The sequence below is a fragment of the Stegodyphus dumicola genome, chromosome 3 (genome assembly GCF_044657685.1).
Source record: "Stegodyphus dumicola isolate Sdum_Otavi_A_Nest chromosome 3, ASM4465768v1".
NCBI lineage: Eukaryota > Metazoa > Arthropoda > Arachnida > Araneae > Eresidae > Stegodyphus > Stegodyphus dumicola.
Genome location: NC_140770.1, coordinates 54514260 through 54531216, shown reverse-complemented (window position 1 = coordinate 54531216; position 16957 = coordinate 54514260). Strand labels below are relative to the sequence as shown.

The 16957-nt window shown below is 30.3% G+C and overlaps 2 protein-coding genes across 2 annotated transcripts in view; one reads left to right on the top strand and one right to left on the bottom strand.

Moving 5' to 3' along the window:
• The window catches only part of Arglu1 (Arginine and glutamate rich 1), a 56981-nt gene extending 53534 nt beyond the window's left edge, over positions 1-3447 (bottom strand). The window contains exon 1 of the mRNA XM_035367066.2: positions 2960-3447. Within this exon, the coding sequence (XP_035222957.1) occupies positions 2960-3105 (146 nt within the window). The 5' untranslated portion in view covers positions 3106-3447. The remainder of the gene's footprint in view (positions 1-2959) is intronic.
• Positions 3448-4018: 571 nt separating this feature from the next.
• The window catches only part of na (sodium leak channel non-selective protein na), a 135694-nt gene continuing 122755 nt past the window's right edge, over positions 4019-16957 (top strand). Inside the window, exons 1-3 of the mRNA XM_085812895.1 lie at positions 4019-4248; positions 11493-11598; positions 14199-14384. Of these exons, the coding sequence (XP_085669021.1) occupies positions 11497-11598; positions 14199-14384 (288 nt within the window). The 5' untranslated portion in view covers positions 4019-4248; positions 11493-11496. The remainder of the gene's footprint in view (positions 4249-11492; positions 11599-14198; positions 14385-16957) is intronic.

Below are 16957 nucleotides of genomic sequence, written 5' to 3'. Positions count from 1 at the left end.
ATTTAAATATTTGATACTAAGTATTTGTAATGCTTGCGGTATGAATTCGTTGGTGACGTGTATAATGTAATAGATGATTTAGAGGTAAAAGTTTTTGGATATTTTATATGTGGAAATGTTCATATTTGTAAAGGGTAAATACTTTTCCGCGATCAGGTAATTTCATATATGTTCTTTTTACCGGGTTTAAAGATTGAGAAAATTGTCATGTATTTTCGTGAAATTTTTCTAATTTATGAGAAAAAAGCAGTGTACATGGACATAGTGAAGAGTGTGCGCAATGCCATTTTTGTGCAATTGTGGGATGTTTTTTTAAGTAAAAATAAGTCGACGTGTACATGGTTTAGTGATATTTTAATTAAATGATAGTTATTTTGTGAATTTTATGTTTGTAGGAATTTGGTATACGTTGAAATAAACCTGCATGGAAATAATTTAAATATTTGATACTAAGTATTTGTAATGCTTGCGGTATGAATTCGTTGGTGACGTGTATAATGTAATAGATGATTTAGAGGTAAAAGTTTTTGGATATTTTATTTATTTTATATGTGGAAATGTTCATATTTGTAAAGGGTAAATACTTTTTCGCGATCAGGTAATTTCATATATGTTCTTTTTACCGGGTTTAAAGATTGAGAAAATTGTCATGTATTTTCGTGAAATTTTTCTAATTTATGAGAAAAAAGCAGTGTACATGGATATAGTGAAGAGTGTGTGCAATGCCATTTTTGTGCAATTCTGGGATGTTTTTTTAAGTAAAAATAAGTCGGCATGTACATGGTTTATGTGTATGTGTTATTTTGAAAAACGCGTAAGGAGTATGGTATTGTGCACTTTTTCCCAATTTTGCAGTGAATATTTGTCATGATTAAGCAGTTTTGTTTGATAAAATTTCTAGCATAAGTGTAATTTGGCTAGTAGATTGTTGGAAGAAGTGTTCAGTAGATAAGAAGAAAAGAAACATGTCTTTACTTCATGAAGACAAAATGGCGGCGGGGAAAAAAAAATAGAGGGTTGCTGTAGGAGAGTTGGTTGCCAAATTTTTGCCAAAAAATCGCCAAGTTACCATAATGTAAAGATCAACCAAATGATCTTTTTGATGAGGTGTCATTGGTAAAAAGATGCGTTCCTGATGAAAAAATTAATTATGAATGTATTTTGAAAATTGTAGTACACGCGCTCTCCCTTCGAGGAACAAATGCAGCAACAGAATGTGTTTTTTATAGTACCAATAAAATATGGACAACTGAAAAAAACGCAGTTGAACATTAAAACTTGAATATCCGTATTAAGCCTTAAAATATAATTTGATCAATTCATGTGAGAAATTTCATGACATTTTAATAAATGATTCGAATCTATTGCAAAGTATTCACTCGGATAAAAAATATAACCGTGAAAGAAAATCATAATTTTTTTTAAATAAATTATTAAATTAAAAAACATAATATTCAAATTATTGTTCTTTTACAAATATTTTTATAGTTACCAATTGTTAATAATAAATATATTTTTGTATATTTATAGACAAGTATATGAATGTATATAATAAAATTTTTTTTTGAATTACTGGTCTGCTTTCATAACTAAATTATAATTCTCATTTCATTCCATTTGTTCTGCTTTGTCTGAATGAAAATGTGGTCATTTTACTCGAGGGCTATCTGCCTCAGGAATAGGATATCTTCATGTAGGATGTTCTAAGGAAATTCTAATAAGGTTCTTTCATGTAGCCGCCCAGTTTCCTGGGATTTTAACCTGGAGCGAATCACCAGCGTTAGCAACTGTACTGCTAGGTTGCTGACAGATCAATATTCTTTTAAACCCAACAATACTTTCAAATAATAAACTATGCAAAAAAGAATTATGAAATCTTCAAAAAAAAAAGAGCTGACTTTACTTGAAAAAATAGGAGTAAAACATAAAATATCAGTCTACATGATGATTTCAGAGCATCTTGTTGCTTACTGCACAATTTGGATCCCATGCAGATGAAGCAGACAATATGGAGTTAATGCCTTACTGAATCTACCAAAAGTTTCTTGAAGATTATTTTGAGCCATTAGTGCCATTCACATTGCACTACCATCTGCCATAAAACAATGTCAATTTTCAGGATTTTTATCCAGTACAAAATATGTTTTAATCACGGCAACAAAATTATCCATTTGATTTAGGGGCCAGACCCTTACCTACCTTGCATTACTTTCATTAAAAAAAAAAAAAAAAAAAAAAATATTAAGAGTTAACCCAGATTATTAAGACACATATAACATACAAGACACAAAAATTTATTCAGTAACTTCAATAAAATCATTTAAAAGGAGTTTCGTTTACAAATTGTAAAAAATTTGCATCTTGGAAACATACTGCAGACATCAGTAATATTTCCATTATTGGCAATTTATATTTTTAAAAATGTTTATTGACTAGTTGCCTTTACTAAGTAACTTAAATGGTAGGCAGTTTACAGAATTTTATGTAATAAACTGCAGAATCTCCTAAATATTTTACCGCAAAATTCCTACCCATCCCTTTAAACATTCATTGTTTCGTCAATGCGCAATATTACTAAAAGTTAATCATTGCATAAAATCTATTACAGCCTTCTCTCGTCAGAAAAAATCTCTCATTTTATTTTAAATTGCATCAGGACGCAGGATTTATTTTCTTTCATTTATTAATCTCAATAAATCTGTCGAAAAAGCTATACCAAAAACTATATTTATGTACATTGTTTCCATCGGCTGTCCAAAAGCTGCCCATCTGGTTTTAAACTAATAATTTCTGGATTTAGGAATATAACGCTAAAAATGTAATTTCATTTACATTGCTACCAATCAAAATGCATCACTGCTTCGTTTAAATACATGAAAATGCACTAAGTTTACAAGAGAATAGACTACGTTGTTATAGAAATTAATACCTAAAAAAAAATTTAATATATGGAAGTTACCTGGATCGGGACCGCTCTCGAGACCGGGACTTTTTGGACTTACTGCTCCTTTCCCTTTTGTCTTTGGAGTGTGATCGTTTATGAGAATGTTTACTTTTATGCTTATGTCTAGAAGGTGATCTACTACCACTTCTAGATCGTCCCATGTTTGTATATTGAATATAACTGAATATGTTTGTATATTGAATATACTGAAAATAAGACCTATATATATTTTTAGATAAAAGTAATGTTTTTCAGCCCTCGCACAAACAGTTAGTTATAAGCACACGATTTAAAATTTCATAAAGCTCATATTTTCAATCAAATTTCTTAACGTATAAAACATATACATAGCAGCGTACATAAACAACACAATATTATGCACAAAATTTAACACATTTTCTTCCTTCGATAAGAGAAAAAGCCCACTAATGATGACAATGATATCATCGATTTTCAGCAAGAACGTTCAGTTACACGAATCTACGCCATGTTGGAAGAATAATATAGGCACTGGAAGAGTTTAAATGTCTAAAATGCTGTAACTTGCTTAAAATACTAGTAAAATGGGATAAGGTTCGGAGAACAGCCTTGGTTGCGCCAACTTGACTCCTTTAAGAATATGGGTGATATTTCGAAGTAAATATCATGTGAGGAATGGCCCTTGAGAGAAAAGGAAGACATAGGCTATTTTATTATTATGTTCCAGAGTAAAAATAATGGTTAATTCTATGAGTTGGATTTCTAAGTTTCCTGTTATTATTATTATTATTATTATTTAGAAATTTTCTTTGTGTTAATGCTCACATAATTATTAATTTTTTAATTTTGTTCGTTAGGACCTTCGGCCCAGGTACCCAGGTGTATACACCATTCCTGCGTGAAACAGTCTAAGTTTCTGTCATTTTGTAGATATTTTCTTAGTAGTTAAGAGGAATCATTATTATCATTATAATACTGTAATTCCATTAAAAATATAACGGCAAAATCACTTATGTTTTAACTATGGAATTGAAATTAAAAATTCAATATATATAATAAATTCGATATCCAGCACTGAAACCACTCAACAACATATCTGCGTTCATAATTTTAGTTCTGTTATTGCAAGATGTTTATATTTCAAGTACATTAATGATAAGATTGGGATGTGTTTAATTTAAGTCGTTTTGATTCTCTTTTATGGGGTAAAATATTACCCTAACTGAATTCTTCCCTTATTTTATTTATTTGTTTTTATAACAGTTTGCGTAATTATGTTGTTTACTATTTCTTTTCCTTCCTAAACTGAAAGATCTGCATTAAAGGTAGTTGTTTAATACATTTTACTTCAGTTTCGTAAACACTTTTTTTAAACCTTTAAGAAAATGCATGATAAGTATGTAATGTTTGATATTAATTTTAATTTCTTTTCTAATAAGCAATCTGGGATCTCTTAAGCTTTAACGTTACAAATTAGATATTGAATTTAAGTATCCCATTTTGCACTATTTCATATAGTATTAGTGTAGCAGATAACAATTACTAAGTATACATGCTCCCACCCATTTTCTGGGATTTCAGTTCAAGTCAAACTATTAAAATTTGGTGCTTTAGTCTGCTATAATTCAGCACTCAGCTTTGTGATGAAAGAATTGATCTCTGAGTGTTGCATTAAACATTCGTAATGATAAGGTGATTCGAGCAAATAAATGTAAATAAGCGAAGATCGGTCATCCTGCACATACAGGTGAAAGGAACTGAATATTCATTGTGGGAAATAAAAAAAAAATGGTCTAACAATAGTTATAGTCTACGTATCAAAAATCATTGAGGAAATTTATTGACTAGTTTGCCGTCATCATAACTGAACAAAATGTGATATTCAGTCTCTAATGCTGATGAAATATTACTTTTTATCATTTTCAAGAAAAGCAGTGACTACAAACAATGAGACAACACTTTATGGAATTAAAAATGTCAAGGCCAAAATTTAATGATATTGGGATGTACTTATAGAGCATCCACGTATTAAGCATGTTAGGATAGGTAAATAACATTTTAAAAGCATTGCATTTCTTAAAGAGTTCATTTGCATGCTGACATGAACAGATGCTTTCCCATTTTCATGCCCTTATCATAATGCTGATAAGATTATTGCCAAGTTTGTCTGAAATGAAGTAAAATGCCTCTTTTTTGGAATAGTAGCATCTTTCTCAGTCAACTATAAATCAAAAATAGTTAGCATTTAAAAAAAAAGAAGAGAAAGTACATTTAAGTGTAGTCTACTCATAGCTCTTATCTTCCTCAATTATAACAACTTTATGTAATTATCTGATGCAATTTTAAAATATATATATATTGAAATTACATTGCAAAATAAACAACTCTGCCCACAGCCATGATCATCGTACAGAATTGCATTACATATCTTATATTTCAAAACCAATTTGCTATATCTTTCCTGCATGTGTTGAAAAGCTTACTCCCACAGTATCTAAACAAATAGCACATGCACTTTATTTTGTAAAATTTAAGCAGTTTGCATTATAACTGTTATAAAACTGCGATTTATTGCAATTTTTGAATGGGTTTTAAAATTAAGGGTCATAAGAATGGAAAAGTACCAAAATATGTTGGGATGGGTTGATATTATTTGAAACGTTTGCATTTCTTAACCAGTTCATTCTCATGCTAACAGAAAGGCATGGACCATTGGAAACATCTTTCTAATTTGTTTCTTAAACTTACATATATGTTTTCTTACGTTTGGTGAGAAACTACTCAGCTACAAATTTCTACAATCTGTTGCTACAAAGTTCAGCATAACATAGCAGTGATCTACTCATTTATTAATCCTTATCTGGTATTAACTCAGGAGCATTTGAAAATTCTGAATATTCATTTCTTTCTTGTATGAAGAAATCACCTTCTTAAAACATTGCTTGGAAAGTATTGAAATATCATGTAGTGTTTTTTGATAAAAATCTTTCTGTGTTTATTGAATGGAACTAGTTTTGTGGAGTTCATTAAGTTTTATATAATTTTATAAAAATCTCTAGTATATATATTCTTTCCTAATTTGAGTACATCAATAATAAGGATCAGCTGGTTTCTTCAAGTTCTGTGATCACTGAATATGGAAGTTGGTAATGGCTTTTCCTTTACAGAAGCAAAATGGTATGTGATAGTGAGTAAAAATTGTTAGAGTAATCCCTTGTTATCTGCAGTCACAAAAAACTGAAATAAATAGCAAAAATTAGAATAAAAAACTTGTGCATCTTTTCTTTTGTCCCTATTAATAAAAGTTTGCTTAAACTAAACTCACTGGCACAATAGGACTTGTGGGCCAAGGCCTGCAGTGCCCAAAATTCTGTTTTCTTGAACATGGGCTCTGGGCTACATGAGCATATGCCCTGAACAGGTTGTCATTTGTTGCAGGAACCTCCAGTGTTTACTCCCCAAGTGAACTTGGTACTCATTTTATCAACCCATTCAAGGGATGAAAGGTTGAGTCAACATTGCCCAACCCGGGGATCGAATCCCGGACCTGTGGTGCTGCTGCGGAACGCACTAGCCACTTTGCCACCAGGCTTCAAAATGTTGCATAGCATATTGTTATTCGCACGTTTAATTTATTTTATTTTCATATTTCTGTTACTTGCTTATGCATTTGTTTCCTATTTAGCTTCTAGTTTATTGCTTGTATTTTGACTTTAGAGCTTGTGGCAGAATCCTGTGTACTTCTAATGATATGAAAAGAAACCTGCAAAATAAAACTTGCATTTGCAATATAGATGTGTGAAGTTTATTCAGGGGTGTTTGTGCTTCGGGGATTTGAACTTCGATACCCGGAAATTCCGGGAATCGTCGTTCAAAAGGAAGTAGGAATAATAATGAATTATTTATTTTGATCTGGGTAATTTTGTTTGCTTTGAAAGCAGAAAACGCAAGGTCAGTGTGTGTGATGAAAACTTTTCCTTTCTTTCTCCAAAGGCAGTGATAATGCATGAAAAGGGGGAAAAAACTTCTTTTTTGTTCTTTCCTTATTGCGAGTTATGACTCATTCCCCCGGTTCTCGGACATTCTCTTCTTGATTCTTTTCGGCAAGTAGGCGCGGCAGAAAAAAAAGGGAGAGACTTCATTCGACCAGATGGGCAATCACGTGACTCTGGGTTCAAAGGTCTTATCTCTCCTGGCGTGGCGCCACTAAGTAGAGAAGGGGGATTTTTTGCCGTATTAGCTATTTGTCGTTGATCGCTTCTCAACTTTTTTTTCTCCGCTGTGTAAAATTTTCGTTTCATTTATTGATGCACGTATAAATTTTTCGTTTCGTTTATTGAAATATTTTTTTATTTATGTATGCAAGAGAATTTCACTATGAAATATAAATAGTGATATTATACAATTAGAAGAAGGAGTCCGGAATGCATTTAGGTGGAATTGGATTGAACGGAGAGATGGTAATGGGGATACCATCGGCACATGGTGCAAGAAAATAAATGTTGCTGGACAAGTATATTGTGTTTTTTGTAACTGACTGCTGAAGTATGGTGGGGAAGGATTCAAGACTTTCACAAATCATTCTAAAACTGTGACACACATAAAATATTCAAAGTGCATTAGACATTCAATGACTTTAAGTAATTATGCTAATTCAAAAAATACTGATGACTTACTGGAGACTGATGCTCGGCCAATGGATATAGTGACAAGAAAAGCACGCCAAGAGGTATTAATAACTTCGTTTATCGCCAAGAATTCTCTTTCTTTCAATGTAGCTCCCACTTTAATTGTATTCTTGCTTGCATTCCCAACAACTCACAAAGGATGCTTTATCTCGGAAAAAAAGAATACTAAATGGGTTATTTGTTATGCAAAACAAAACTTTATTGCATATAGCATTATATTCAGCAGTATTACCAGAGTTCAACACATATATTAAATTATTTGAAACAAAAAAACTAGTGCTTCATTTAATACATTCCAGTATTTATAAATTGATGGCAAAATTTTTCTCTTTTTTTATGAAGCCAGAAAATATAGTGCACATCTTATAATGATTTATTAAAGGTTGATGTCACAAATCCAGAATTCCATCTACCTAGCAAAGTAATATTTACTGGTGCAGAAGCTTCCACTCTCCTGAAGAAATTATCAAAAAATCATCCAATAGCAAAAGAATTCCAAATTTCTCTGATGAAAGCTTATACTAATACAGCACAGCATATGAAACAGAAATTACCCCTTAAAAATTCATATCTAATTAGTTTTACAGCATTAGATCCAGAGCTAAGAGGTAAAACCAGTACAATATTAGCTTTTGAAAAATTATCATCTTTTATGTCCCATATTTTTAGTGATAATGAAAAGTCAAAAGTAGAAGCTGAAATAAGGTTATACCAGAGTGATATTGATATCACCAAAGAAATGCTCTACACATCTGATGAAAGTGGAAATCAAGTCAAGTGTACAATTGATAAATATTGGTCTAAAGTTTTTAATTTAAAAGATGATTTCACAAATGATTATAAGTATCCTACATTGGCTAAATTGGTCAAAGCCTGCCTTAGCTGCTTCCATGGCCCATTAGTGGAAAGTGCATTTAACTTAATGGATACACTTGTCACTGACTAAGAACCTCTTTTAAGATTGATTCCCTAGATGCAGTGCAGACTATTAAATATGATTTAATGGCTTCTAAAGAAACCTCATGTGAAAAATATGGCTAAAAAAATCCAATGACTGATCCAATTCACAAAGATCTCTTACTGAATATGAACAGAAGTTAGAAAACATATCAAGAGGACTTAAAAACATGTATTTCAGATGAGTCACCTATAAAAGTCTCTGAAAACCTTCTACATTAGCAGAAAAGCAAACTGCTTCTACATCTGCATGTGCAGTTCTCGAGGAAATTTCTTCAACTGTAAATGAGAAAAATAAAAGTCAACCTTCCTGCAATTATGAAGTTCACCACAAAAGAAAGACAAGCCCACAAACATCAAAAAATTAAAAAGCAGCAGAAATTAGATAATTTTTTTTTTTTTTTTTTTTTTTTAAAGAATTAATTCAGGTAATTTAAAATATTTACATAAAATATAGTAGTTTATATGTTTGAAAATTTATGGTTATTAATTTTGCAAAAAAAGTAATTCATTGAACTTTTATAATTAGGTCATTCAATACTTCATAATTGTAATTTTTCATTTCTCTCCCCCCCCCTTCTCGAAACTCCAAAATGTCGGTAGTAACTCCGTAAAAGTTTCAGGGGATTTTTTGGGGTCCCACAAACACCCCTGTTTATTCCATTTTTCTGAATTCTATAATAAAAATGGAACCATCCACATGAAATGCTTGTTGCCTCAAATTCTGGCCATAAGAAGCATCTAAGATTAAATTCTAGATGCAGCACTATAATAGCTATTATAATAACCATGACATGAAATATAAAAAAACCTTTAAAGCAGTAAATGAAAAGATATAAAAAGAATGATCTTATGCCATGAGATTTATACTAGAAAAAATTGGAAAACTTATCACAGTTTCCGTTGAAGAAGAAATCTGGGAAGTTAAAAATGGAACCAGAAGCTCTTTAGCAAAATATCTTGATATAAACCTTAAATTCTCCACACACCCTTTCTTTTTGAGTATTACCTAAATGTATTCTGAAGCTGGATTCAATTGAAGTAAAAAAATATTTAAGCTGAAGTTAAAAAAAGGCATTCTGTATTACTTGAAGATGTGCAATAGAGTTATGCAATAGTTATAAAGAAAAGGAAAGAAAGAAACAAATTTTAGTCACACAGGTTGTTTTTTTTTTTTTTTTTTTTAATCTCATTAATGGCCTGTAGATTGATTAATAGTTTTATTGAATTAATTTTTGCTATTAAATTCAATTAGAATACTCTAAAGAACTCTAACTATTTATATCGTTATCATTTCAGCTAAAATTATTGCAATTCTTCCTGAATAACTAATATTGCACTGAACCATCACTGTATATATACTGTCATATCTCATTATCTGTGGTTCTGTAATCATTGAAACAATAGAAAAAGATTAATTCTTACAGACAGTAAAGGACTACTGTATACTGAAAAAGACCCATGTTATTAAAATGTTACTAATAAGGCTTTTGGAAATTGTAGACTGGATTTCATTTTCCAAAACTCTTAGTGTCAGTGGTCTCCTGTTTGATGTACAGCAGTCATCATGTAACTTCTAATGCAGAATCAGTATGGTTTTTAAAGTAATTTTTTTATCAAGAAATGCATACATATGCTTTGCTGGCATTTCTGTTAGGCTTGTTGACTAATTAATCAGATATGCTAAAGAGGCTCATTAATGCTGTTATTTTGAAGCAATTTTCTCTAGCTAATATCATGAGAAACCTTCTGCATGTTGTTCACAGGGCTATGTCTGTTCACCAAACAAAATTTGATGATAATGTAATTCTAACTTCTAGCAACACTTTTTATGCAATGAACGGCATATGTCTGCAGATATTATTTTGAGCTTATCTGCCTCCCCATTTAATTTGAATTATCTTGTCATTGAATATTACCAAAATATAATCCTCTAAAGAATTATAAATCATCATTTGATAGCAAGGTGTCAGTCTGGCCAAAAACTTCTTCCAGGGAAGAATCAAGAAACAGTGACAAATTTATCATTCATTTTAATTTTAAAAACAAATAAATGAAAAATAAAAAATTGAGGGCTGAAATTTGATATTTTCTTGCAAACTAGGCATTTTCTCGCTGTGGGATTCTGAGTATAACTGCTGTTTAGACTGATATGGTATTTAAGAGAACTATTGTGTAGAATTCCTCCTGATCCCTCTTAAGCAGGGTTTCTCAAAGTATGGTACATATACCACTAATGGTACATGTCATTATTTTCGGTGATGTAATTTTTACACAAAAGATTGGAATAAATGTAAAATGGCCCCCTTTTTGGTACATATAGTTGGCACATGATTGTACATATATATTTTATCCTTATTTATTTCATACAAAATTCAAAACATTCATGAACCCCTTGCTGTGGAGAATTAATTTAGTCTCTCAGTGCTTTTGATATACTTCTTTTTATTCAATAAAATTGTGATTAAACATATCAATAGTATTTTAATCAAACACAGAACCTAACACTATAGCTAGGACTTAAACTTTGCCATTGTTAATATTTTCGCGCCTGAAACAAATGTTTTGATAATGCTGCTTGCGAACCCTAAATAATAATCGCATTTTAACAATAAAATATTTGTGTGTGATGTAAAGCAAAATTAAAAATGACTGAGTTTAAGAAAAGTCATCCAAAATGCTAATTATTGAATAAAACAATAAGCTTATTGGAGGAGTTAAAACAACAAGAATCAGCTTATATTCATAAATTTGCAGGCTATCTGTTATTGATGAATGAAAATATTAATAAATTGAATGAAATCAGTGATGAGTCAAAAAGTAATAAGTTAAATTACAATAATATATAAAATTAAATGAAATAATAAAACCATTCACAGAAGTGAAACACTTGTTTTATTGTATTATTATTATGATGTTTACAGGAAAATGTTGGGCCGTAAGCAGAGTGTGAAAGGTGATGAAGTGCTGGCTGACTATGGTGCTGGTGAGACACTGACTCAGCTTGGCATAGCAGCTGATGTTGAATGGGTAGGTGTTAGAATTTATTTTTGTTATCCAGTCATTTTTTTATGAGCATTTCCTTTGAAATCATTTTCATTTCTAGTAAGTAAGGGTATGTCAGGCATTTCATGTTTGGTTGAAATGCATTTAAATATGACAAATCTTCATTCATGCATAAATAACTTCATGCAAGGTGGGTTTTTTTTTTTTTTTTTTTTTTTTTTTAAATACTGCATAAACTTTGCATAGAAACATTATTTGCTTGGAGTGGATAAAATATGTCAAAAGAACTACACCTTTATGACTCAATTTTCAAGTAAAATATGAATGAAAATCTGTAATGCTATATCTAATAAAAGGAAAATAAATGTTATTGTAAACAGTATAGTCATCAGAGCTATAAATAGAATTCTGTAGAAATAGCAATTAATGCAAAATGCTCCATCAGCTCTCTGCATCATGACAGATTCCTTCAAAATGATTGTGAAATTAATTGCTAGTGTAAATGCAAAAATGGAGATGGAATGAAAAGGTCATAGATTAATATTAAAGGATGAAAACTATGGCAATTATGAAAGGAAAGTTTGAGAAAGAATTAAAGAATGTAAAATTACCATCAGCGAAGAAATCAAGAATCAAATTGCTGTTAGAATATTTGTGAAAGTATTAACATTAAGGTTTGATATATGCCAGGGGTGGCCAAGCTTCATGTCAATAAGAGTTGCATGTTGGAATTCAGTAAAGTTCCAAAACTACAACTAAATTTTCCAAAAGCCCCAAGACCATATTTTATTTTCTCTGCAATAATCACTATGCCTAAAATAAATGCTACATTGTAACAGTTTTGAAAAGTTCTGTTCCAAAAATATTTTTATCATCAGTAGTGCAATTTTCATTTATGTTATTTTGTCTGCTATCTATATAACATGATTGATAAATCTACTGTATACAGCTGTAAATATATTCTTTTCATTGAATTGATCACTGTTAATATCAGTTCAAGGATAAATTATCTAACCTATTTAAAAGTAAGAAATATGCTGAATTTAAGCAGTAAATGTTAAAGAGTTAAAAAATGCTGATGGTGTTAACACAATTTTTGAATGATTTTGTTAAAGGATTAAAAAGTATAAATGTAGTAAAATAAAAATTTCTGATCATAGTATATGATGTGAACTGAGAAATATCATTTACTACTTTTAAATTTATTCGCCTCTCAGAATGTTGCAGTTAAATAAGCTATGGATCAAAAGAAGTGCTTTTGTTCTTTCTGAAGAGAAATACTTTTATTCTTTAATTCAAAAAATAGTGTAAAATACGTTACTTTAAAATTTCTAGTGCAAAGTTAGCTGTATTAATTCTCAGAAAGAAAAAAAAAAACCATTGATCATTATTTTTATATGAAAAGATTCCAAATAAATTCCCAAAAATGTTATACACTGTTTCTAATAGTTGCAAAGTCTCTGATAACAGCATAAAAATCTGTCAATGCAGCTTTCAAGTGCAAAGTCTGTAAATATGTCTATAGCAACAATAAACAAAGATTTATAATTTACAAAATCTATGAAATAGAATTACCTAGCTTTCACCATGCATTTGGCTGAATACATAAATTACTGTAGAGCCCTCTATAAACACCGTTTAGCAGGAAGTAAATGAAAATACATTGTGACCATTGATGAAACATAAATTTATTCAAATGACTACAACAAGGAATGGTAAATTTATTCTTGAAAGCAAGAAGAAAAAGGATTATGAATCTGATTCTGACAATGTGAAGAAAGTTTCAGTAAGGGGTTTTTGATTATTGCAGGTTTCCTCCATAATGGCAAATAAAAAAAAAGATGATGAGTGCCAAGCCAGAGGGAATGATGATCCGAATCACTTTTCTGTGTTTTTAAAAATGTGTGCTTACAAGTAATTATCATCTGAAAATGCCACTTGTGAACAATCACAACATACGGGGGGTATGAACACTGTTAATAATAAAAAATTTCAGTGTTCAGAAAGTTGAAAAGTATCATTTCATCATATCAGAAAACAGCTTTATTTCTGAAATGTCAAAGGAATTCAATTTCCTTATCTCAGTCATACTCATGTAGTAAAATTGTGTGAGACAAAGCCACCAGCCATATTTTGGAAGCTACTTCTGCATTCCTTGAAAAAATAAAGTTTGCTGTGGCTATTGAATGTATTCTTTTTTAATAAATTCATCCAACATCTCCTGATATTTCACCTGTCAACTAAAGTGCTTTTAGACTGTTGAAAAGATTTTTTTCCCTGAATACAAATCTACCACAATTGATAAAATCTGAAAAGCAAATAAGTAGATAGGTAGAAGATGATAGAAAAATAATTAAAGAAAGCATTACCTCTATAAATTTTGTGAAAAACCCTTTTATAATAGAAAGCACAATGCATACCTAAAGTTCAGAAAAAATAACCATTGGTTTAAATATTTAAATATTTTTCATTTTAAACGTTAATTAAACTGCCTTAAAATTGTTCTAAAATTTGTTAACAGTGACTGTATGTTTTTAAAGCTCATTTACATTTAATTATGTTTTTAAAGAGAATCGTTTGGAAATTTAAAGTAACTAAATAATTTATCATTTTATTTTTTACAGGTTTGGGTAAGACGTTTGTTACGCCTATGTGCACTTCTCAGCTTGGTATCAGTGAGTCTGAATACTACGCGCACTTTTGAGAGATACGAGTTCTTGTTTTATGTCACCTTTGTTTGTGATATTGTGGTTACAGTTCTCTTCACCATTGAAATGATAGTGAAAATGTACATTCGGGGATTCCTTATGGTAATTTGAGCTTTCGCATAACAATGCAAAAGTGATTATTTGTGTTCAAATGATTTGGTAAAAATCTATGGGTATCCCTTGGTGAAAATTGATGATTTTTGGCAGTACATGGATACCGAGTTTGAGCAATTCTTTGACCAAAATAACAAGACAAAGAATTGCACAAACTTGGTACCCATGTACACATCAACCTATTTTCACTTTAAAAAAAAAATCAGAGAAGTGCACAAATTTAGTATTGCACACTCCCTTTATCCATGTACACATCAACCTATTTTCACTTTTAAAAAATCAGAGAATTGCACAAACTAGGCATTGCGCACTCCCTTTGTCCATGTACACATCGAACTATATTCACTTACAAAGTCAAAGTAACAGCCAACAAAAAATATGTAATCTCACTAAACTACATTTTAAAATCAAACAATGAAATAACATAAAAAAGGAAATTCATCTGTGCACTACACAAAGAAAATATCCACTTACCTTTTTTACATATCTTAAGTCAAACAAAATTCCTTAACAGCATCCAAAAACTTAAAATTATCTGAACTAGAATCTGTATACTGATGTCACCACATAAATTCACAAAATAAGAGTAAAAAATATCCTCCCTAGCACCGTTATAGTCCGACCATACGCATTTCCTTCCTACAAACAGGACACTTAATAATGGCTACTAAGTAAACCTTCATTGACACACCAGTCAAGTAATTCTCTTTTCTTTCCAAATCGTACAGAAACTTCAAATTAATCTTACCACATTCAGCCATTGTATCATTTAAACCACAAAACAAGCAGTATACTTCCTAACCAACACACACAGACAAGCCCTTATGAATTTACCGTAATCAGGCAACCGATTACCTCATAATAGGGTTTCCATAACATTCAACTGCTCAGACTACCATAAATGAAACAACAACTTTGCGATAATACAAGGGTCGTGATAATATATACAAGGGGTAACCAGTGATTTTTAGGACTAAATGGACTTTAAAAATGAAAGATCTCTTAATTCCATGTTGTACTAAATATAGAAAATTCGAAAATATGTACATCTTCCCACAGTGATATAGTAAAAATTCTAAATTCATGTTCAGCAGATATGCATCATAAGAGATGCATTTTTAATTTTAAATTTGCTTAAAAGCACTTTATAAAAGAAATTTAATAAATATTTGAATTAGTTTTATATGAATATATATCTAAATCATTTTATTAATATTATAATAAATAAGAAATATTTGAGTCATTTTATTAATGTAATTAAATAAAATATATTTATGTATTTTTTATTATTTTGAGGTTGTTTATTTATGTATTTCTATATACTTTAATGCATTTGATTTATTTTGAGGTCATGATATTTATACTTGTAAGACAACATTTCATAATGTTATATTACAGCTGAATTTAATCCAAAGTATTGCACTCAAATTAAAAATTTATATTTACTGCATAATTTTTCTATCTGTTATCTAACTATTTACATATGAGTGTAAGATAAAGAATATGCAAATCAGAATTCCAACTTTAATTTATAATAATTCCATAACTTTCTATTTTAATTTGGATATTTTCCCCTTTTTGTACAAAAAATGGTAACTGCTTATAGTAAGCTGTGTCAAAGCAAAATTAACTGTGTCATTGTAAAATTAATACATGTCATATAATTCTTACATAGCAGTAATGATGCGTATTCTTACATAAGTATTCAACCAGTAATAATTTTAGTTATTAAGTAGCCAATCAAAGTAAAGTTAAACCGAAACCGTAGCATTTTGAATGAGAAGTTCATGTTAAGTGCATTACACTTGCTGTCTGTTTCTCTTGTTAGCTAGGCTCAGTTCTGCTCCTTTCTTCAAAAATGTAAAAACTGTTCTAAATAAATATTGCACCACCTTATTTGTGTTGACTATACAATGTTTGTCAATGAGAATAAAAAGGGGAAAAAAAAGGGAATACTAAAATCTGCTATGATTCCAGCCTTCTTTGTTCATCTCCATAACCTTGGGATTCTAAATTATTTCAATCAGCATCCTAAATTTTCTCAGATACAGTCAAAAGTCGTTAATCCGGACTCATCGGGACTTCGGCGATTCCAGATTATCTATTTTTCCGGATTATAGATCATCAGTTTAAATCTGGTAAGATGGCATGCAGAAATTATAAAATTAAAAATATGAAACCGTAATTTATGAAATAAAGAATAATTATGATTTAAAGGGTATCAAAAGTTACAAAAAGAAAAAGCTTAATATTTATTTGTTTACTTTATTAAACATTTCTTTCAATTTAAGTTGTTTAAGTTGCTTCGTTTCATGTGATAATACTTTCTCTTTATTTCTATTAAACAGATATAATTTCTTGTTTAGTTACAAAGTTCCGCTGTTCAAGTCCTATAATTGCTGTGTCGAGAATACCGACTAATTCGTTAATCGAAATTTTTTTGTTTTTCAATAACCTCCGTGTCACTTTCTTCACTATCAGAAGCGAATTATAATGATGAGGAACTTGATTTAAATCATATCAAAGATGGAGTACATCGAGATGAAATACTACATTTAGTA